Source organism: Rhinatrema bivittatum, chromosome 6, assembly GCF_901001135.1.
Source record: "Rhinatrema bivittatum chromosome 6, aRhiBiv1.1, whole genome shotgun sequence".
Lineage (NCBI taxonomy): Eukaryota > Metazoa > Chordata > Amphibia > Gymnophiona > Rhinatrematidae > Rhinatrema > Rhinatrema bivittatum.
In genome coordinates this window covers 1,179,366-1,203,706 of record NC_042620.1, presented here as the reverse complement: position 1 = coordinate 1,203,706, position 24,341 = coordinate 1,179,366, and the positions used below count along the sequence as shown (strand labels likewise).

The following is a 24,341-nucleotide window of genomic DNA, read 5'->3' as shown; positions in this document are numbered from 1 at the left end:
ACTGCCCCTGTATAGGTCCCTGGTGAGACCTCACTGGGAATACTGAGTACAGTTCTGGAGACCCCACCTTCAAAGGGATAGAAACAGGATGGGCACAGTCCAGAGGGGGCTACTAACATGGTCAGTGGTGTTTGCTCTAAAGCACATGGGGATAGACTTACAGATCTAAACATGCACATCCTGGAGGGAAGGTGAGAGAGGGGAGGTATGAGAGAGACATTCAGATACCTCAGTGGTATCAATGTACAGGAGCTGGGACTCTTTCCCTGGAAAGGAGATTCTGGAACAAAAGGTAAAAGATGCGTGTGAAAGGGGATGGACTGATGAGTCACCTAAGGAAGAATTTCTTTACAAAAAGAGCGGTGGATGCAGGGAATCGTCTTCAGGTAGAGATGGAAAGTATCAGAATTCAAGAAGGCACAGAGGATCTGTGAGGATGTTATGTGGAAGTGCAGACTGGCTAGGCTGAGCTTCTGTCTTCATAAGCAGGCTCTGAGTTGTGTATCAGTCATACATTTAGCAGAGCTGTACAAGAACAGGATCAGCAATCCAGTGCAATCTCAGGGTTTGCTGGGTGCGCAGGAACAAACTGACGTTGCACAAATCAGTTGAGCAGATTGTATGAGATCATGCAGCACACTGCCGGAGATGAGACATCGCAAGCAGTGAAGTCCGTGACCTTGAATGGTTGACAGGAAAAAAGAGGAGGAAGTATCAGTTAACATAAGGGAATACTGGTCATTCAGGGATGAAATCAGCATCAAAATGACGTTCTGTACAAAAGAGCAAGGGTCGTTATAACCAAATCAGTGCAGTTGGAGGTGCTAACAGACATACATTTCAGCCATATTGGTGAGAGAGCATATTACAGGCAGGCACCAATACCCTAGACTGGCCTAACATGCAAGCTGAGATCAAAGACTTTATCAGCAATTGTTCTATCTGCCAAAGGAAGCTGATGTTGCATGACATACACACATAGTCTTGGCAGACTGTCGGCATAGTCTTATTCAGCTCTGCAGGGAAAGATGATCACTATACAGACTTCTGGGAAATTGAACTGCTGCAAGACATATCTGCAGAAACCGTGATCAAAATATTGCAAGATACAATTTGCACATTATGGCCAACTAGATTGAGTGAGTGATTTTGGATACTGGGCCTCCATTTCATGCATTTTATTTAAATGATTTGATACTGAGTGGGAATTGTAGCACCCACAAGCTAATGGCAGAACTGAATCAGCTGTGAAGACAGAAAAAATACCTTTGCAAGAAGGCAAAAAGGGATGGCAAATGAGCCATGGGAAATTGTGCTCGTGAGAGAAATGCTGAGAGGAAGGCATGGATTACAGTCCAGCACAGCGCCTGAGATCAGAGACTGAAGACAGCATTGCCAGTAGTACTGAAGCCCTGTGAGATACAAGGGGTATTGGAAAGTCTGCAACAGTCACAAAAGGCAAGTCTAACTCAGTCTATGACGTATCTGCTAGGGATGAGCCAATCCATCTGAAACCATTACCGGGAGATCAAACAAACTGTTGCATGATAAAGTTTGCACCTTGCTCATATCTGATGGACATTAAATGAAGTCCCAAACGCTGTAATCATGTGGATCTGTGAGTGACTGAGCAGCTGGATAGTCAAAGGGTCAAGTAATCCCTCCTGCATAAGCACGGAGAGTAGAGGATCTATGGGAACAGTAACGATGGGACTCCTGGGCGAGCACGGAGAGTAGAGGAGCTATGGGAACAGTAACTATGGGACTCCTGAGCGAGCACGGAGAGTAGAGGATCTATGGGAACAGTAATGATGGGACTCCTGTGCGAGCAGGTGCACCTGTTGGAAGTCTGGGGCCAAGCATGAGAGCCAGGAGAGATAACAGCCCACTGATGCCACATAGATCAGCTGCATGCACAGAAAAACCCTTTCTGGTCTCGTGGAGTTTGACACTCAAAGCCTCCTAAGGACATAATCTGTAGATGTTTTACAATAGAAAATTGTGCATATACTGAACAAAGAAAAGAGAGAACTTGTAGAGGTTAGATTATAGGTTGATGCCACCTTGTGGCTGATTGTATATCTCACTGCTTTCTGCTTCCTGTCTCTGTTACATAAACGATGTGTGTTTGTTAGATATTACAACGTGCCACCCGTTCACTAGTAGCTTCCAGTTAACTTTTTTTCTACATATGGAACACCCTCTGCTCGTGGAGCTGAATGGTGTAGAGCACCTCACGTGTGCTTGCTTGTGCCGTTATCTCCTCGAAGCATGAACTCCTCTCCATCCTTTTCCTATTGTTTGCTGTGTGCTCATCTTTGGCACCTGGTTCTGAGTGCCTTCTGCTTACCTTTCCCCCATCTTTTATCCTGCATATCACTTTCCTACTAACTTGCCCCAATGACCCTCCCCATTCTATCTATCAGCTTCTCTTTACCTTTATGGCCCTTCCACCCCTCTACCTTCCACCACTAACTACCACTCTTCCTGAAGGTCTCCGCCAGTACATCAGTCAACCTTCTTCTACAGGTGGTCAGCAGAGTCCTTCCTGATGGGACCTTGGTCGAGGCCTGCAAGTTCTGCGCACGAACCCTTCCTCTGTGCCCCCACCCCATCATGTTTACACCACCACCAGCAGAAATTCAAAGCCCATTCTCTTAACTCCCCCATCCCCGCTTGCCTCACCACTATTTAAGATATCTAGTCCTCTTTACATTGCACAAATGCCACTTTCTCTGTCATTTCCCTTCCTTGCTCCATCTCTAGTGACAAACCAATGCATCAACCAATCAGCTGCCACTTGCTGACTGACGCCTTATCTCTGAGCGAGCTTTCGCCCTGGCAACTACAACTCTGCTGCTTGCCTCAGTTCTGGCTCTTTGCTTGTTCAACGATAGGCCAACAATTCAGATGCTGCTTGTCCTGATTGCAAATTGTGCCTACACTCCTCCCCTCCTCCACGATCTATGACAGGAGTGAGCAACTTTGGTTCTCAAGAACAACAAATAGCCTGAATTTCAGGATATCCACAATGAATATGCATGAGAGAGGTTTGCATGAACTGCCTACATTGTCTCTCTCTCTCTCTCTGCACACCTCTCTCTCATCCCACGAGGTAAATGAAAAAAATAACCTTTTGCCTTGACCCAGGACTGCAGTTATCTTTCCCTTCCCTGTATTGACATTCCCGTGCAGCCCCAAAATAACATTTCTTCAGAAAGGAAAGATAAATATATCATATTTTATTTATTTATATACCGGAATTCATGTAAAAGTTACATATCACCTCAGTTTACATAAGAATGAGAACTCGCATGTAAGAATGCATTACATTAAACAAGGGATAAGAGAACTGGGATCAACAAGGTAATGAACAACAGAACAAATAAATAAAGGCTCTTTCCTGTAGCCGGGAAAGGACAGGGCAAACGCCAAGGTACTCGGAGAACAACTCATAGACTATGTAAGAAATACTGGAATGTGCAGCTTCCTAGCACTGAGTCACAGCCCCACACTTAAAAGAAGATACATTAAAAGGAAGAAAAACACCAAACTAATAAAAGTAAAGCAGTCTCTTCATAACAGCACATATCCATTTTCCCCATCATCTCCCAGTACCTACGCAAATCTGCGGCAGCTGAGGCCAAGTCATGCTGAGGAGTGCAGGCCATACTCGAGCATAATCAGTCACTCATAATGCTCCAGTCTCTTCCTATCCTGGGCAAACTGCTCCCTGCCTTCATGTCCTTTCTATCCTACCCTCATCTGAGCAGAGTACAGCAGGCCATGCCATACGTCTAAAGTTCTGAGCTCCTGAATCTTTCACTGTTCAGCAAAGTCCTGAAAGTTCTCAGTTCTCAGCTTCTTTAGTCTGTGAGGCTGCATTCCCTGGGCTCTCAGTGAGTCTGGCGCATTTTCACTCTGTAAGGGCGTGGCCCTACTCCCCCTCCTTAACCTGTGTGAGACCAGGCTAGAGACCTGGTCTACCTTAATTCCCATAGAGAGAGAGTGCTTAGTGGGCGGGATGAGAGGCAGAGCCCAGTGAGGAACAGGAGGCCCCACATCTCCAGGAGACAACAATGTTAAACAAAGTTTTTGTTTCCTTCAGGCTTTCTGGTTTTCCAAATAGATTTTTTGATGCTGATCAGAGATATTACTTCGATATTTGTACATCATGTAAGGTTTCTGAGAAATGGTCAATTTTGTGTTACAATAATTGTGAAATTTTAAAACAATCTCAAGTACATATATTTTTTTGCTGGACAGTAGTTTTTATGATTTTTAAAATTCATGTTGTATTTTTGATGGCCAACGTAACATGTAACAAAGACTAACTTTTTTTTTAAAATACACCAAGAAACTCTGCCTGATCCTGCCAGAACTTGCTCGGGCAAACCCCAGCTCGGCTGCAAGATTCCAACTTATTTCCATGACGACGCAGCCTTATATAAGCAGCAGCAATGAGTAGTCTCTTATGCAACGTCTGTGTGAATGAGCAAATTGTATCGCTAAAACTGAGTTTAAAGCTTATGGATTTAATTTCATATACTTTATGAAATGTCACGCCAATGTCGAAATAGCCGTGACACGTTTTGTTACATCTGTGGTGAGTTTACTCTGAATGCACAGAAAAGGATTGACTGCACTCATTCAGAAGGCATACGAGTTATACTTCGGGTGCAAAATTGGTGACCAGGACAGAGCATGGGCTCTTCATATTTGGTGTGCATCCTGCGCCAGTAGTCTGCGAGCTTGGCTGAAAGATGTGTGACCATCCATGCCGTTTGCCATCCCAATGATATGGAGGGAACAGAAAGATCATATAACTGACTGTTACTTCTGCATGATGAATGTGTCAGGATATTCAAAGAACAGAAAGTTTGAATACCCTAACCTTGCATCGGCAATGAGACCAGCGCCGCATGACAACAGTCTTCCTGTTCCAAAAACGCCAGAAGTGTGGATACTTGATGATGAGGAGGTAGGCGAGGATGGCGAGCCATCGCAGATGGAAGCTGCGGCTGATCCTGACTTTGTGCCATCAACATCCAGCGATCCTCATTTAATATCTCGGTCAGAGCTGAACGATCTCGTCAGAGATTTAGCTTTATCGAAAACTCAGGCGGAGATGCTTGGGTCAAGGCTGCAAGGATGGAATCTTTTGTCATCTGATACGAAACTTTCAGTATTTCGCAGCCGTCATAAAGATTTGACAAAATATTTCAACCAAGTACAGTCTGACTTTTTTTGTTGTGACATCATTGGATTGATTTGTGCTCTCGGATGTGACCATGACCCAGTAGAATGGTGACTGTTTATTGATTCATCAATCTTAAGTTTGAAGGCTGTTTTGCTGCACAACGGCGATATCTACCCATCAATACTTGTTGGGACATACCGTTCATATGAAAGAAACATATGAGAACATGCAGCTACTGCTGAACCACACTGAGTACTCTAGGTACAGCTGGAATTTGTGTGGTGATCTCAAGGTAGTTGCAGTTCTACTAGGTCTGCAGCTTGGCTTCACCAAGTATTGTTGCTTCCTTTGTGAATGGGACAGTCGAGCAAGAGATTCGCATTATGTCAGAAAAGGTTGGCCTCTCTGCAAGAAGTTGGTTCCAGGCCAGAAGAATGTTGCACTCGACCCATTGGTGGATCCAAGTAAGATATTTCTTCCACCTTTGCACATCAAACTTGGGCTGATGAAAAACTTTGTTAAGGCAATGAACAAGCAAAGTAAAGCCTTTGATTATTTGCAGCAAATGTTTCCACGCATAAGTGATGCCAAAATAAAAAAAATGTTTTCATTGGCCCACAAATCCAAGCTGTGATGGACAGCCACTTTCATGGTCTTCTGAAAGGTACAGAATGTGTTGCGTGGACAGCTTTCAAGAATGTCGTTTGTAACTTTCTAGGCATAAGAACATGCCATACTGGGTCAGACCAAGGGTCCATCAAGATCAGCATCCTGTTTCCAACAGTGGCCAATCCAGGCCATAAGAACCTGGCAAGTACCCAAAAACTAAGTCTATTCCATGTTACCGTTGCTAGTAATAGCAGTGGCTATTTTCTAAGTCAACTTAATTAATAGCAGGAAATGGACTTCTCCTCCAAGAACTTATCCAAATCTTTTTTAAACACAGCTATACTAACTGCACTAACCATATCCTCTGTCAAAAAATTCCAGAGTTTAATTGTGCGTTGAGTAAAAAAGAACTTTCTTCGATTAGTTTTAAATGTGCCACATGCTAACTTCATGGAGTGCCCATTAGTCTTTCTATTATCCGAAAGAGTAAATAACCGATTCACATCTACCCGTTCTAGACCTCTCATGATTTTAAACACCTCTATCATATTCCCCCTCAGCCGTCTCTTCTCCAAACTGAAAAGTCCTAACCTCTTTAGTCTTTCCTCATAGGGGAGCTGTTCCATTCCCCTTATCATTTTGGTAGCCATTCTCTGTACCTTCTCCATCACAATTATATCTTTTTTGAGATGCGGCGACCAGAATTGTACACAGTATTCAAGGTGTGGACTCACCATGGAGCGATACAGAGGTATTATGACATTTTCCATTTTATTCACCATTCCCTTTCTAATAATTCCCAACATTCTGTTTGCTTTTTTGACTGCCGCAACTCACTGAACCGACGATTTCAATGTGTTATCCACTATGACGCCTAGATCTCTTTCTTGGGTTGTAGCACCTAATATGGAATCTAACATTGTGTAACTATAGCATGGGTTATTTTTCCCTATATGCATCACCTTGCACTTATCCACATTAAATTTCATCTGCCATTTGGATGCCCAATTTTCCAGTCTCACAAGGTCTTCCTGCAATTTAGTATCTGCAAATTTGATTCTCACTCGTCGTATTTCTTTCCAGATCATTTATAAATATATTGAAAAGTACAGATCCCTGAAGCACTCCACTGCCCTCACCCTTCCACTGAGAAAATTGTCCATTTAATCCTACTCTCTGTTTCCTGTCTTTTAGCCAGTTTGAAATCCATGAAAGGACATCGCCACCTATCCCATGACTTTTTACTTTTCCTAGAAGCCTCTCATGAGGAACTTTGTCAAACGCCTTCTGAAAATCCAAGTATGCTACATCTACTGGTTCACCTTTATCCACATGTTTATTAACTCCTTCCAAAAAGTGAAGCAGATTTGTGAGGCAAGACTTGCCCTGGGTAAAGCCATGCTGACTTTGTTCCATTAAACCATGTCTTTCTATATGTTCTGTGATTTTGATGTTTAGAACACTTTCCACTATTTTTCCTGGCACTGAAGTCAGGCTAACCGGTCTGTAGTTTCCTGGATCGCCCCTGGAGCCCTTTTTAAATATTGGGGTTACATTAGCTATCCTCTAGTCTTCAGGTACAATGGATGATTTTAATGATAGGTTACAAATTTTTACTAATAGGTCTGAAATTTCATTTTTTAGTTCCTTCAGAACTCTGGGGTGTATACCATCCGGTCCAGGTGATTTACTACTCTTCAGTTTGTCAATCAGGTCTACCACATCTTCTAGGTTCACCGTGATTTGATTCAGTCCATCTGAATCATTACCCATGAAAACCTTCTCCAGTACGGGTATTTTATTTATTTTATTTAAGAGGTTTTATATACCGATGCTCATGAAAAATCATATTGCATCGGTTTATATATAACTTTGGTTGGAATTACAATAAACAGGGGAATTTAACCTGGAGAAATAACTCTAGAGAGAGTGTACCTCTGTCACAGGGAGCGACGGTCGCTCCCTGTGACATAGTGAGGGCAAAGGCGATCGGCCCCATTTTAAAACCAGTCCAGCACCGGCACCGAGGGTGTGATTGAAGGGATGGCTCCCGGACCCCCCCGCTAGACAACCAGGTACATGTAAAAGGTTTCTGGGGGGGTCGGGAGGGTGGGATAAGCAAAGGGGTAATTTGTAAAGGGGCGGGGTGGGTTTTTTTCTTATCAGTGGTAGCCAAAATGGCGCCGATGGCCCGAGAGCGGGAGATCGCGCCGGGATTCCCCCCCCCCACACACACACTGGACCACCAGGTAATTTAACATTTTGGGGGGATTCGGGAGGGTGGGGGAGGGTAAAGGATTGATTTTAAAGGGTGGGTTTAGGGGTTGTTTTGGTGTGCCGGTTTTCCCGCCCTCCCCCCAAATAATTCCCGTACTCGATTTAACGATTTTTCACGATAAATAGAGGGAATTCCTATTGTATAGAGTCCCTTACCGATTAATGACTATTTTAAAATTATCGGACAATAATTTAAATAGTTAAAAAACGATTCACATCCCTATTGCATACTGTTCCTCTTCCAGTCAGTCATTAATTCAAATTTGATCATATTATGATCACTATTGCCAAGTGGCCCCACCACAGTTACCTCTCTCACCAAATCCTGTTCTCCACTGAGAATTAGATCTAAAATTGCTCCCTCTCTCGTCGGTTCCTGAATCAATTGCTCCATAAAGCTATCATTTATTCCATCCAGGAACGTTATCTCTAGCATGACCCGATGATACATTTACCCAGTCTATATTGGGGTAGTTGAAGTCTCCCATTATTACTGCACTACCAATTTGGTTAGCTTCCCTAATTTCTCTTAGCATTTCACTGTCCATCTCACCATCTTGACCAGGTGGACGGTAGTATACTCCTATCACTATAGTCTTCCCCGACACACAAGGGATTTCTACCCATAAAGATTCAATTTTACATTTAGTCTCATGCAGGATGTTTATCCTGTTGGACTCTATGCCATCCCGGACATAAAGCGCCACACCTCCTCCCGACTGCTTCTCTTTGTCATTGCGATATAATTTGTACCCCGGTATAGCACTGTCCCATTGGTTATCCTCCTTCCACCATGTATCTGAGATGCCAATTAAGTCTGTCATCATTCACTGCTATACATTCTAATTCTCCCATCTTACTTCTTAGACTTCTGGCATTAGCATACAAACATTTCAAAGTTTGTTTTTTGTTTGTATTTTCATTCTGCTTTTTAATTGATAGGGCTAAGTTAGAATTTTTTAGCTCAGGTGAGTTTTTAGTTACAGGCACTTGGACTACTTTTCTTATTATGGAACCTCACTGTCGGGATGCCCTAATTCTAATGCATCATTAGTATCCTTTGAAGATACCTCTCTCCGAACCATGCGCTGCTGAGCGACTGTCGGCTTTCCCCTTTGTTCTAGTTTAAAAGCTGCTCTCTCTCCTTCTTAAAGGTTAGCGCCAGCAGTCTGGTTCCAGGTTTCAGGCAACTATAAGGCAGCAGACTATGTCAAAGAGGTTCAAAATCTGCTTCAGGCATACAAATTGATGAAGTGCAACATGTCATTGAAGATACATTTTCTTCATTCCCACTTGGACTTCTTCCCAGACAACCTTGGTGCTGTGAGTGACGAACATGGTGAAAGATTTCATCAACACATTGTCAAAATGGAGAAATGGTATCAAGGCAAGTGGAACCCCTCCATGCTAGGTGACTGTTGTTGGACTCTCATCCGCGAAGCGTCGGACAGTGATTACAAATGAAAATCTGCGGCAAAACATTTTTAGTTTTGTTTTCTGGTGCCAACATTGCCTTTATAGCTTATGCCGCTACAGACACGTAACAATGCTTAATGTATATTGCACTTTCCTGGCCAATGGTACGTGATACAGACATCATAAATGCATATTTGTGTTCAGCTTGTTAAATCTACTTGTTTCACCGAAGGTTGTGGAAGAAGGAAAATGTTCCCAGAAATTTGTTTACCAGTGTAAGCTAGTGCTCAGTACACTGCTGGAAGGCAGGCAGGCGACCATTATTGTAATAAAGTTAAACTGCCTGAGAAAAGGCTGGAGTCAGGCAGGGCTATGGAGGTTGGCTTTCTCCGCAGTGTTACTGATCTCTGTTCCTTCTCTCTGTCTCCAGGAGCTGTGTTACCCGCTGGCCTCCCTGTCTCAGGAGACTGTCGGTACAATGACCTCTACCAGCATGAAGGGCGTGGAGGACATATCCACACTGCCAGAGCTGCATCAGGAAGCCGTCTTGCTGAACCTGCACCTACGCTACCAGCAGGACCAGATCTATGTACGTTTCCCAGACTCGGGAGGGAAAGGGGCAAAATAAGGTGAAGTGGGTTGATTTGGTGAACTCCTGACATTGAGAGTGCCTGGAATAATGTGTGGGGTCAGCAGTGAAACACAAAGAAACATTTTATGGGTGAAACAATCTGTGAAAATTGTTTAATTACAAATGGAAAACATTTCAGATGGAAATGGAAGCAGTGGATGTCACTGAATAGGGTGACAATGATGCAGTGCCCTTGCTTCTAATCTGTTACTGGGGATCAGGCAGTCTATTCATTTGCAATTCACGTACCTTGCTCAAAGTGGAGGTCCAGGAAATTGTATCCAGAGATGAATTGTGAAGTCCTGTAGTACAGGTAATCCCAGGGATAATGCAATCAAGAATCACAATACTAGGCAAGGAAGTCTAGCAGTGAGCAGTCAGGAACCAAGAGGTCAAACCAAGTGCAGAAAACTGATCCAGGTAGCTCTAGCAATGTGCAAGGGTGAGACTGGCCTTTCATACCACCCATCCCTCATCCAGTCCCTGTCCTGAGGGGGTGAATCTTAGTCATTCCCTGCGAAGGCAAGTATAAAAGCAAAGCATGGCCGAGCTCCATTGTCTAAATTATCAAGAAGGCTGCTCACACTGAAAAATATTGCTAGCAGTAATTTTGTTATCAGTTTGATGGTTCCTTGGTCGGTAGTAAATACTATTACCCTTAAAAGAAGGCATAGGGGTAATCTGCACAGAGTAGCAGTAACTCCCTTAACAGAAACATGGGGGTGACCTGCACGGAGCGGCAGTTACTGCCCTTAACAGAAACATGGGGGTGACCTGCACGGAGCGGCAGTTACTGCCCTTAACAGAAACATGGGGGTGACCTGCACGGAGCGGCAGTTACTGCCCTTAACAGAAACATGGGGGTGACCTGCACGGAGCGGCAGTTACTACCCTTAACAGAAACATGGGGGTGACCTGCACGGAGCGGCAGTTACTGCCCTTAACAGAAACATGGGGGTAACCTGCACGGAGCGGCAGTTACTGCCCTTAACAGAAACATGGGGGTGACCTGCACGGAGCGGCAGTTACTGCCCTTAACAGAAACATGGGGGTAACCTGCAGAGAGCGGCAGTTACTATCCTTAACAGAAACATGGGGGTAAACTGCACAGAGCGGCAGTTACTACCCTTAACAGAAACATGGGGGTAACCTGCAGAGAGCGGCAGTTACTATCCTTAACAGAAACATGGGGGTAAACTGCACAGAGCGGCAGTTACTACCCTTAACAGAAACATGGAGGTAACCTGCATGGAGCGGCAGTTACTGCCCTTAACAGAAACATGGGGGTAACCTGCACAGAGCGGCAGTTACTACCATAAGAAACTTGCTGGGCAGACTGGATTGGCCATTTCGTCTTTCTGCTGTCTTTACTATGTTATGTTAATATTAAAAACTCCCTGACTAAAGTCAATAAAATATCAAATTATCATTTTAGATACTGATATTCCAGATGCAATACAGGAACAATATGGTAAATTGTTGCAGGAAAATTTGCATATTGTTTTGGGGGTGGAATATGTATGCAATTCCAGCTCATATTTGTCTGTGGGAAAGGCACTTGAAGATTTGCATTACTGCACATATTGATAAAAGCAGGCTCTATAAAATGAAGCTAATTGAACTTAAATGTATGAGAAAATGTAAGCAGTAGATCATGCAGAGATGGCCACACATTGTAGTTGGGGATTTTTGAATTTGTAAGAAGCTGTACGGCTGGGGTGTAGATTTGCATGGTCAACAGTGTTGACCAACTTGGGAGATTCTCGTGTCTCGGGAAGGAACTGGAATAAAGTTGTTTTTATTGTAAGTGGGTGACTGAGCCGTGTCATGCAGGGTCTGGGTGGTGACTTGTGAGAAAATGTGGACGGATGCTTTGTGGGAAGTGTTTGAGACATGAAGGGAATGTTTAAAGTCGAACTACCCTTGCATGGTACAAGGGACTCCTGCTTGGTGGTTGCCTTAGGGGCATAGGAGGGTCTCAGGCCACTGAACACATCTCTCTTCCATTCCCCTTGGCTAGGGATGTGCAGAATAACAAGGTTTTGCTTAGTTCATTTGTTTCATGGGGATCTAAATGTGCTTCATTAATCCCAAAACAACAACAATAATTTAATTTTGTTTTTTGTTTGTTATTAAAGTCAACGCGGAAAACATTGCAGCCCATTTTGAGCTCCAGTAAAGGGGTTTTCTAATCAATTCTCATGGAACTTGTGGGAATAAATCATCAGAAGGGGGAAAGATTACCAAAGTACCTAGACTAGAACAAGGGGGAAAGCCGACAGTCACTCAGCAGCGCATGGTTCGGAGAAATGTATCCTTCAAGGATACTAATGAAACAGGAGAGTTAGGGCATCCCAACAGAGAGGTTCCATTAAAAGCAAACATAGTCCATGTGCCTATATGTAAAAAATCACCGAAGCTAATGATTTCCGAATTATCCCAAACAACTGAAAAACAGGTTGATGGACCCTTGGTCTGACCCAGTATGGCATTTTCTTACAAACAAAAAACACACTTTGAAATGTCTGTATGCCAATGCCAGAAGTCTAAGAAGTAAGATGGGAGAGTTAGAGTGTATAGCAGCAAATGATGAGATTGACATAATTGGCATCACAGAGACTTGGTGGAAGGAGGATAACCAATGGGACAGTGCTATATCAGGGTACAAATTATATCACAATAATAGGGAGGATCAACTTGGCGGGGGTGTGGCACTTTATGTCCGGGAGGGTATAGAGTCCATCAGGATAAAGATCATACAAGAGACTAAATGCTCAGTAGAATCTATATGGGTAGAAATCCCATGTGTATTGGGTAAGAGTATAGTAATAGGAGTATACTACCATCCACCTGGACAAAATGGTCAGACAGATGATGAAATGCTAAGAGAAATCAGGGAAGCAAACCAATTTGGCAGTGCAATAATAATGGGAGATTTCAATTACCTTAACAGTCTTGTTGTGTCATAACATTTTTATCTTATGTTGTTGCTAGTATCACATATACTTTATGTAACAAATTTTTATATAGTGAGTTTTAGGACCTTCATATCACCCACTGTTAAACAAGTTCAAACTTTTTGTTACCACCGTTTACGGGTCTTTTTTAATCATCTGATCAAAAGAACTTTTCTTGTGATTAAATATTTTTGCAATTTTTCTTATTTTTTGAAAACTTTTTCATAAAATTTCAAAGGACTGTACTTCCCTTTTGCTTAAGCCGATAAAGTTCCAGAGTCTGGAGTCTGACGTGAACAGGTTTTGCTGAGCCACTGCCTCAGGGACTTCTCAGGATGACTCAAAGTGCTGCTCTGTGAACTCTCTGGTTATGGAAGATTTCTATGTTTGTCCTATTCAATACAGGGCCATTTCATTTCGGACCAGCCACCATTTCCTTACTTCAGCGTTTAGGTGATATGAAGGTCCTAAAACTCACTATATAAAAATTTGTTACATAAAGTATATGTGATACTAACAACAACATAAGATAAAAATGTTATGACAGAATGAGATTGTTATAAGGTAATTGAAATCTCCCATTATTACTGCACTGCCAAATTGGTTATCCTGGATTGGCCACTGTTGGAAACAGGATGCTGGGCTTGATGGACCCTTGGTCTGACCCAGTATGGCAAGTTCTTATGTTCTTATGACTGTGGCAAAATTGCACCAAAAGTGGCATGAATAGCCTTAGGGTCTGTAAAAGTGTAGAAGGGCACCAGCAGTGGTGGAGGAAGAAAGAGGAAAGCTAGAGCGGGAAGGACAGCCCGAACCCACAGCAGTGGCATGAACCTTTGATGCAATCTAGTACTCACTGTATTTCTGTTCTTTATTGAATTTGATAAACTACATGAAACACAAATTATTTAGATGGTTTATAATAAAAAGAGCACAGACAGAACTAATAAAGAGAGAAGGAGTTCATGCATCCAAAGGATCAAGTACACAGAAGCAATGCATGAAAATGTTGTGTCCACCAGGGTCAAAGAAGCGGTAATCAATCATAAATACAGACTTTATTCGAGCTTCATAGGAGGATTGCTTTAATATACTTACAATAACATTAAACAAAGTACAATCAGAATCCCAAGGTACCAAGAAGAGGGAGTGAAGCAGAAAACACCAAAGGCATCAATAAAGGGACAAAACAGCCCAAAGAGTGTCATCAAGTCACCAAAGAATATGAGATGCAAAGCAGCCTCTAGAGTGGCAGGAGCACATCAAGGTGTAAGGACTGAGGCCCAGCAGAAGAAAGAACTCCAAGGTAGAATATCTGGGCGTGGCACGAAGGCTGATTGGCACGAAGACTCCAAGTGTAGCATGAGGGCTATATAGCAATGTAGAGCGGCATGGGGGATGCCAGCCAATCCGTTGACCCTTTGAATAGTATTGCCATATTGTTATGGTTTTGATGAAGGCTGTGAATCCCAGGCCGAGATGAGAGATGTCTCCGCCCACAGGGAGGAGCCCCGTGAGCCTCACTGTTGGTGGGCGTGGTCTCAGCGACGTAGGACACAGCTGTGAGAGAAACTTTATTAGGGAGAAAAGATAATGCATAACCCGAGGAGCGGGAAATGCAACAAACAGTCCTTGAGCAGATAAAGTAGTCAAGATGGTATTGTAGATAAGATCCGGTAGTGGACTGCAGCGTGGGGTATGCTGAGGAAACTGTACTATGTGCCAAGGAGGCAGAGGTCTGAGATGCAGGAACCAAGCCATAGATCTTGCATAGATGGAGCAATACCCTGAGGTACAGGATGAGTAGAATTGAGATGCTTAAGAACGGTAGTGGCCCGAGGCATGGGGTACACCGTGGAGACTTCAATGTTGAAAGAGATGAAGAAGGTACTCATACAAGGAAGTTCCAGCAGAGATACCCAAGGAGCAGGTCAGGAAAGTCCAAGGCAGAAAAGCCCTCCGGGAAGCGGATAGCCAAGACACGGAAGAGCCCCCATGGAGTGGATACTCAGAGCGTCCGAATGCCAGGACGATAGTCTGTAACAGAAGATCCAAGTTAGAGCGGATTTAACAACGAGAGAACTACTTGCTAACTCCTCTTAGCAATGGGCCAGTTGGTTTAAGGACACTAGCGGTGCTGACGTCATCAGGAGGAGATGCCCCCGAGGTTCCCGTCATGACGTATACATAAGGAGGCCCTGCGTGCACACCTAGGTGATGCCGGAAGTAAGATGGTGGTTGGTAGTGCCCACGCTGTCCCAGGGACGGCGGGGAAGTCAGCGTTGGTTGGTGAAGGCTGCCATTCTCCCAATGATTGACGGTGCAGGGAAAAAAAGAGGTAAGCATGAGAGGTCGCAGCCATCTGCAACCGTCGGGTGCAACAGTACCCCCCCTTCTTAGGGCCCCTCCCCGGGGGTTTCGGCTTTCTGGGGTGAGCCAGATGGAATTGCCTGATTAGTTCTTTGTCAAGAATGTTACTTGCGGGTTCCCAGCTATTTTCCTCTGGTCCGACTTCTTCCCAGGAATTAAGATATTTCCATAGTCTCACATATCTCCGCACATCAAGGATATCATCTACCTGGTAGGTTATGTCTTCCTCCGTAGAGAGGGGCTGCGGCTCAGGTGTCTTCTTCAAAAACTTGGATGAGTGATTTCAGCAGGGAGATGTGGAAGGCATTGTGGATTTTTAGTGAAGATGGTAACTGCAAGCTGTACGTGACTGGACCCAGGCAATGTAGTATAGGAAATGGTCCTGTATACCGAGGTGCAAAGCAAACTGAAGGCAATTTGAGACAAATGAAATGGGTACATAGCCATATCTTATCCCTGGGCTGTAGCTGTGGAGCTGCTCTGTGATGGGCATCATAAAACTTCTTCGCTTGTTGTCCAGCCTTTTGAAGAAGTTCTTTTGTGTATTCCCTCAGCTGATGCAATTCCTGTGCTGAAGCTTGAGCGGCCAGAGAGGTTACTGATAAGGGCATCGGTAACAGAGATAAAGGCTGGCGACCATAAACAAGTTGAAAGGGCGAAGAGCCTGTGGAAGCTTGAAGGGTGTGACTTCAGCGCGAATTCTGCCCAGGGGAGCAGTTTGGCCCAATTGTTCTGTCTGGAGTTGATGTAAGCCTGGAGAAACTGCTTTAATATGCTGGTTCATCCTTTTGGTCTGTCTGTTGGCTTGCAGATGTAGCGAATCCTGCTGGTGAGAATGCGGTAGTGGCCCGAGGCTTGGGGTACACCGCAGAGAGAATACCAGCAAGACTTGGTAGAGATGAAATGAGATGAACTCACAAGGCTTCGTTCCAGAAGAACAAGGTAGGAAGGCCCTCCGAGGAGCGGATAGCCAAAGAACGCGGAAGAGCCCCCGAGGAGTTGGTACTCGGAGCGTTCCCCACCGAGACAGGAACAGGAAGTCCAAGGAGAAGCAGATTCAGCAACGAGGAGAACTCTTTGCTAACTTGTCTGAGAGTTGGGCCAGTCAGCTTAGATACAGCGAGGCTGTGATGTCATGCGGAGGGGACTCCCCCGAGGTTCCGCCATGACGTGTACTAAAGACGGCCCTTGTGCGCACGCTAGGTGACTCCAGGAACAAGATGGCAGTCGGCATCATCCACACCGTCCCGGGGACGCCAGGGAGGTCGGCGTTTGCTGGCGGAGGCAGCCATTCTTCCGAGGATTGATGAAGTAGCAAGAAAAGAGGTGAGCATGAGAGGTCGCAGCCGTCTGCGACCGGGCGCAACAATAATTCTTTACTGCAGAAATTCTGAATTGACAAAATGGCATAGTTCATATCAGTTCTTGGCGCCAATAGTTGGAAACCACAAGTCTCCGATCTTTTCTTTATCTGTGCAAGTGTCTCTTAGTATCAGAGAAAACTCTCACACTCCAGGCTTCCCAGGTGCGCAGGGGTATCCTAGGTGGGTGCAAGAAAAAAATCCCTTTCCGAAAATACTGGTAGAAAATATAAGGTGAGAGTCTTTGTGCAGTCTCCCAATTTTATCTTTCCCCAGGATGAACACTCTGAATAGGTGTCCTCAGATGTAATAAAAAAGATCTTACTCACAGTTCTCCTTCCAAAAGATAATTCACAGGATCTGGAAGCTGAAATGTCCCAGGCAGCAGAGACCAGCAGATTTCCTGTGGACACAGACTTCCCCCAAAAAACTCATGAGAATAATCTTCACAAAAAGGTCAAAAGTGAAATCCTTGTGTAGCGATTCCCTCTTTGTGTCGGGATAGAGAGCAGTGGAATCTTCCCTGATCTAACCTAGCAGAATCCCTGAAATCCACCAGCCGGAGTAAAAGGGTCTCGCAGAAACAAAATCCCCTGAAAAAGAAGTCAAAAAGCCCACAAATAACCCCTGAGGCCTGTACCAATGAAGCACTTTCCTCCTCCTGTCCTATGCCAGGCTGAGGCCTAGTGGCAGAAAAGGGGAAGAGCCCTTAACTTATAAATATTTATTTATTTATTTATAACTTTTTTTTTTTTTATACCGAAGTTCAGGTAACAGAATTACTTATCACTCCGGTTTACATTATAACAAGTAGAAAACAATGACAACATATGTCTTACAATGAACAAGGGAGTGAACAACTTGAATAATATAACATAACTAGGAACAGTAGCAGTATGCACTATTAGAGCGAGACTAGCACATGGGGAGGGAGGTTTGCTAATGGGGGGGGGAGGGGGAAGGAAGGTTGTTCGTGGAGGGGGGGAGGAGGGAGAAATTTCTTATTGATGAGTAAAAACATGAGCATAGGTTCTGGACGTCAACAGTATGAAAACAGTCTATGGGAGCTGTGGAAGACTAAGTAAGTTAAGGGAATGCTTGACCGAATAGCCATGTCTTGAGTCTTTTTTTGGACGTGTTGGGGCAATGTATCAGCCTTGGCTCCGGAGGAAGCAGATTCCACTGTTTGGGGCCTGCTGTGGATAGAGCTCTTTTACTTAAAGATGTTTTCATGGGAGGTGCATGTAGAGTTCCTCTTTGTGCTAATCTTAGCAGTTGGGAAGACGTGTGAAGCTGAAGAGGGATTCTGAGGTCCAGTGGAGTGTTGTTGAATATGGCTTTGTGGGTGATTGATAGAAGTTTAAACAGGATTCGAGATTTGACTGGGAGCCAGTGGAGCTTCTTTAGAATTGGTGTTATATGATCTCTTTTGTTGGATTTAGTGAGACACCTTGCTGTAGCGTTCTGTAACAGTTGAAGAGGCTTTAGGGTGTAGACTGGGAGACCGTGAAGCAGTGAATTACAGTAGTCCATTTTCGAGAAGATGATGGATTGTAACACTGACCTGATATCGTGAAAATGAAGGAGGGGTCGAAGCCTTTTTAGAACTTGGAGTTTGTAGTAGCACTCTTTAACTGTAGTGTTGATGAAATCAGAAAAGCTCAGATGGTTATCCATGACCACCCCAAGGTTTCTGACCCGTGGGGAGAGAACTGGGAATGGCGTAAGGTGAGAGCTATTCAGTGGAAGGTGAGAGCTATTCAATGGAAGGGTGCCATCTTGAGTGATCAAGAGGAATTCTGTCTTGTCAGTGTTGAGTATCAGGTTAAGGTTAGACAGGAGTTTGTTAATGGAGAAGAGGCAGGAGTTCCAAAAAAGTACGGTCTTTTGAAGTGATTCGGTGATAGGAATAAGGATTTGGACGTCATCTGCATATAAGTAATGGGTTAACTTTAGATTGGAAAGGAGATGACAAAGCGGGAGAAGATAGATATTGAATAACATAGGGAATAGCAAAGAGCCTTGAGGGACCCCTAATGTGGAACTGAACGGTGGTGACTCTTTGCTATTGATCTTAACTTTGTAGTATCTGTTCTGGAGGAAAGATTTGAACCAGTTTAGAGCTTTGTTTTTGATGCCGATCTCGGATAGTCTTTCGATGAGATAATCATGGTTGACCATGTCAAAGGCGGCCGAAAGATCAAGGAGGATGAGCAAGCAGGGATGTTTGTTTTCTAGATTCATGAGAATGTTGTCTGACAGAGATAAAAGAAGAGTTTCGGTACTGTGGGATTTGCGAAAGCCTATTTGAGCCGGGGAGAGGATGTTGTTGTTTTCAAGAAATTCAGAGAGCTGTTTGACTATTCTTTCCAGGATTTTGGCAATGATCGGAAGATTAGCAATCGAGCGGAAATTTGCTGGGTTATCTGTAGAGAGATTTGATTTTTTTAATAAGGGTTTTAAGATGGCAAGTTTGAGGGGGTCAGGGACCAGGCCCTGTGATAGAGAGGCGTTGATGATCTGGGTGATAGGCTTAGCGACTTCTTTAGCGCAGGTTATGAGAAGGTTAGCTGGAATTGCATCAAGAGGGTGTGAGGATGGATTGAGTTTCTTTAAAAGGTTTTCAATCTCTAAAGAAGATGTAAGCTTGAAATCCTCTAAGCGGGCCATTTGTGGCGAGGAGGCTGAGGAAAGTTGAGGATATATTGGGCTGAGTAGTAGATTAGGAGAGCATGAATGATGTTGGGTAGGAACTTTATTGCTTGTACGGGAGGCGAGTAGGTTTGTTGTTCTATTTTTGAAGTATGTGGCAAGTTCGGAAGCTTTAGTGGCAGCTTTGTCATCTGGGATCATTGAAGAAGGTGGTTTGGTGAGCGATGAGACCAGGGAAAAGAGGGCTTTTGAGTCGTGGATGAAGTGATTGATTTTTTGAGAGTAGAAGTCTCTTTTTGTCTGAAGAATGTCGATCCTGTATTTGTGCACGAGTGATTTAAAGGCCGATAGGTTAGATGAGGAGGGGTTTTTTCGCCATTTCTGCTCCTTTTTTCTAAGTTCACGTTTCAAAGTTGTTAATTGTGGCGTGAACCATGGCTTTTTTTTTTGTCATCATTGTCACTGATGATTTTGGTTGTAAGCGAGCAGGTTGCATCGGCCACTTTGTTAGTGATTTTTATCCAAGAGGTCAGCGCAGGGTCAGCATCCGAAGGGTCGATGTGGAATAACTCGGAGGATAGGTGAGAGCTGAGGGTTTCCTGGTTGCATAGCTTTCTGAATTGGACTGTGGATTTCTGTGTTACCGAGGGAGTTGAATGTAGGTATCGGAGGGAAGTAGAGATAAGCTTGTGGTCCGACCAAGGAATTGGCAGACAATTGATATGTGACGCTAGAGTAAAGCTCTGGTTGATGAAGATGAGATCTAGCGTGTGACCTCCTTTATGGGTGGATATAAATAAACTCCTAACTAAAGATTGTCACACCTTGGGATCCTGCAAGCTGCTTTTATATCATTAGGGGGCTGGACACAATAAAACAAGGGAGGGGAGTTAGGATGGATGGCATGAATGTGATGGATGAGTGTTGGAATAAGATAAAAGCTCACAAGATGTTACGACATTGTCGTTTTTCATTGTTTGGTATAACAATGATATTTTATTTTTTGTATGAAAATGTATGTTGTGTTGTACTGTATGGAACATACCTTTTGGTCAGGTATCTCCGTATAAGAACAAAGCTTGTATATACCCTATGTGCACCACTTGGCCTGTGCCCCATGACATCTCTTCTGCCAGTTACTGTTCTGCCCAGGCCACAGGCTCCTGCAATTCCTCACACTTCCCTTCTCTTTCCACCACTTTGTATAATTAAAGTAACACACGCAGCTTGCGATGGAGAAATTGAGATTTATGGATCACGTTGGTGAGATTCCTCAGGGCTCTGTGCTAGGACTGAACTGTTCAATAGTTTTATCAGTGACCCCGAAAGAGGAATAAACAGCAGGATTGCCAGTTTTGCAGATTGCTATCTCTGTCATACAGACTTGAATAAATGGGCAGACGCTTGGTACAACGACTGGCAGTCTCAGTGTAGCCAGGAAAATGGATGCATGGATCCTGTGTAAATGGGAAACATGGAAGAAAGAGAGAAGCTGGACATAGAAACCTGGTATGAGTGTGTAAAGGCAACGAGGAGGAACTCCTAGCATTGGCAGAGCACATTTGGAGGGAGTGTGGTGTTCGGTTTTGGGTGCCTTTTCTCAGAAAGAAATTCCAAGCATTAGAAAAAGCACCAATTACCACTAAGCGAATAAAGGGGAGAGAGATTTATGGTAATTACATCAGAGCTGGGGTAGGGAGGGTCTGCGTAACATCGGGATAGTCTGTGTTTATGATCTCCTATCAGAAGCGGGAATCCTTTGTCTGTCTCTGACAATCTCTTTCTCTCTTCATTTTAGACAAACATTGGCTCTATTTTGGTGTCTGTAAACCCCTATAAAGCCATTGCGGATCTGTACACTATGGCTGCAGTGGAATTATACAGGCAGCACCACCTGGGGGAACTCCCTCCGCACATCTTTGCCATCGCCAACGAGTGTTACCGCTGCCTGTGGAAACACCATGAGAGTCAGTGCATCCTCATCAGGTAAGTGCTGTGGGCACTCGGTACATGACGAGGCCTGACGTATTAATTACTGCTCTTTCCTGTGCTTACCTGGGCTATGAGAGTGCTTTCGGCCTCTTGGCGCTGTGCAGACTGCAGCCTTCCTCAGCTCTTTTCTTTGCTGCTATTAGCTCTGGCACAGCAGCCTGCTGCAACTCTGCCACCCCCAAAACTTTTCATGCTCTAGGGCACCACCTAGTTACCTTAGGGAAGCACCGGCCCTGTCCACATTGGCATCAAGTCTGCAGATAATTATTATTAGGTTCACTAAAAGACTTTGGACATAGACATAGACATTTACTTCTGCTTTTGTGAGTGTACTTTATTGTGGAAAATAATGCATGAGGAATTACAAATGCAATCTTACATGAGTTACTGTCATCCCTCAAGCAAAACACAGCCATGAGAACACCTCCCCTGAATGTGGATAAAACTCCTGCCTCGCGCACTCGCTTCCCTCGCCCTCTGAATGGGGATAAAACTCCTGCCTCGCGCACTCGCTTCCCTCGCCCTCTGAATGGGGATAAAACTCCTGCCTCGCGCACTCGCGTCCCTCGCCCTCTGAATGGGGATAAAACTCCTGCCTCGCGCACTCGCTTCCCTCGCCCTCTGAATGTGGATAAAACTCCTGCCTCGCGCACTCGCTTCCCTCGCCCTCTGAATGGGGATAAAACTCCTGCCTCGCGCACTCGCTTCCCTCGCCCTCTGAATGGGGATAAAACTCCTGCCTCGCGCACTCGCTTCCCTCGCCCTCTGAATGGGGATAAAACTCCTGCCTCGCGCACTCGCTTCCCTCGCCCCTCTGAATGTGGATAAAACTCCTGCCTCGCGCACTCGCTTCCCTCGCCCTCTGAATGTGGATAAAACTCCTGCCTCGCGCACTCGCTTCCCTCGCCCCTCTGAATGTGGATAAAACTCCTGCCTCGCGCACTCGCTTCCCTCGCCCCTCTGAATGTGGATAAAACTCCTGCCTCGCGCACTCGCTTCCCTCGCCCTCTGAATGTGGATAAAACTCCTGCCTCGCGCACTCGCTTCCCTCGCCCTCTGAATGTGGATAAAACTCCTGCCTCGCGCACTCGCTTCCCTCGCCCTCTGAATGTGGATAAAACTCCTGCCTCGCGCACTCGCTTCCCTCGCCCTCTGAATGTGGATAAAACTCCTGCCTCGCGCACTCGCTTCCCTCGCCCCTCTGAATGTGGATAAAACTCCTGCCTCGTGCACTCGCTTCCCTCGCCCCTCTGAATGTGGATAAAACTCCTGCCTCGCGCACTCGCTTCCCTCGCCCTCTGAATGTGGATAAAACTCCTGCGTCGCGCACTCGCTTCCCTCGCCCTCTGAATGTGGATAAAACTCCTGCCTCGCGCACTCGCTTCCCTCGCCCTCTGAATGTGGCTAGCAATCCGTGCATTTTGGAATCCTGCTTAGTGCCATGGTCCCTCATGTGGCTGACTGGTCCGGTGGCCTCCTTGCTGGCCCCTGCAGCCTGCCTGAGATGAGAAGAAACCCTTAGTTAGCGCTGGCATAAAATCCCTACCTGAGAGCCAGGAGATCCTCCGATGTGCTGAAGTGCATGCTGCCTGCTGTGTGCGCACTCGGGGACAACAGGTAGAGGAGCACAGCAGCCCGAGAAGAAGACGGAGACCTGATCTACCCAGATGGAGTGTGAAAGGAGAAGCTTCTGACAGGCAGCATGGTAGCTTTCCTCCTTCTGCTGTCCTGGGCCATTGCTTGGAGGCTTGGACATCATCTGCCTCCTTGCTGTGACTGCCAGTGTGAAAGCGAGTGTGTGTGAGTGTGAGTGTGTGGCGGTGCCCACATGAGAGAGAGGACAAAGTTTGTTCACCCTCCCTCTCTCCTGCCCAGTTAATCCACAACAATTTCAGAGTGACTGGAAATCAAAAGTTTCCAGGTATGGAGAGCGGGGGATGTTTTGATTATTGACTGTTATTTCATGCTGTTTTGAAATATGTGTTTATATGAGTGGAGGATTAGTCCAGTGGTTAGAACAGTGGTCTGTAAACCAGCGTTCAGATCCCACTCCTGCTCCTTGTGAGCTGGGGAAGTCACTTTACCCTCAATTGCTTCAGGTACACATTCCCTCTGCAGATAGGGAAATATCTATCGTACCTGAATGGAAACCACTTAGAAAGTGCTTAAAAAAGGGAATATAAAGAAATATTGCTTTACTATTATGACTGATTTATATTTTCTGAAGAATAATGGAGGTTCTGTTTTTCCGTTGTTGCACTGCATACAGAGTCTGGCTTGTTGTGGTTTTCAGTTTAGTTTTTCTGCATTTTTGTATGCATATTTATACTTTATGGTCTCTTTATTCTTTGTTTGTTGAGGGTCTGCCTGAGTTCTGCATGTGTGACTGAAATGAGGTATTCTGCTAGGGATGTCTAGCAATCTTGCTTCTTCTGTTTGCCTAATAGGAGGTGTATTGGTGTTTTAGGATCTGATGTAACATTTGGGAGGTTTACTATATTGTATTTGTAATTTCACTTTACTCATGGCTTTCTGAGGGCCAAGCCTAGACCCAACACATGTTTCAATACGTCTGATCCCATCATATGGGATCCAAGTGTCATTTTTTTGCAGGGTTTCTGGTTGGCACCACAGTAGTGCATATAAATATAATATACATGTTGTAAGTGATATTTTCAGCCCAGAATGTCCTTTTTTATGTAAAATCTATTATCGGTGCATAATTTTAAATTGTTTGTGTGGGGGTGGGAAGCACCAGACTGTAAGATTCACTTAAGACACCTGCTGAATGTGGCTTCAAGCAATGGTAAAAGCCAGAAAGATGCTTGAGTGCATAGGGAGAGGACTGGTCAGCAGAAAAAGGGAGGTGATGCTGC

At 44.7% G+C, this 24,341-nt stretch overlaps 1 protein-coding gene across 1 annotated transcript in view; it reads left to right on the top strand.

Moving 5' to 3' along the window:
* Positions 1–24,341, top strand: part of LOC115093339 (unconventional myosin-X-like) — a 556,890-nt gene that overhangs the window by 1,134 nt on the left and 531,415 nt on the right. The window contains exons 2-3 of the mRNA XM_029604967.1: positions 9,933–10,091; positions 21,272–21,459. Coding sequence (XP_029460827.1) covers positions 9,933–10,091; positions 21,272–21,459 — 347 coding nt within the window. The remainder of the gene's footprint in view (positions 1–9,932; positions 10,092–21,271; positions 21,460–24,341) is intronic.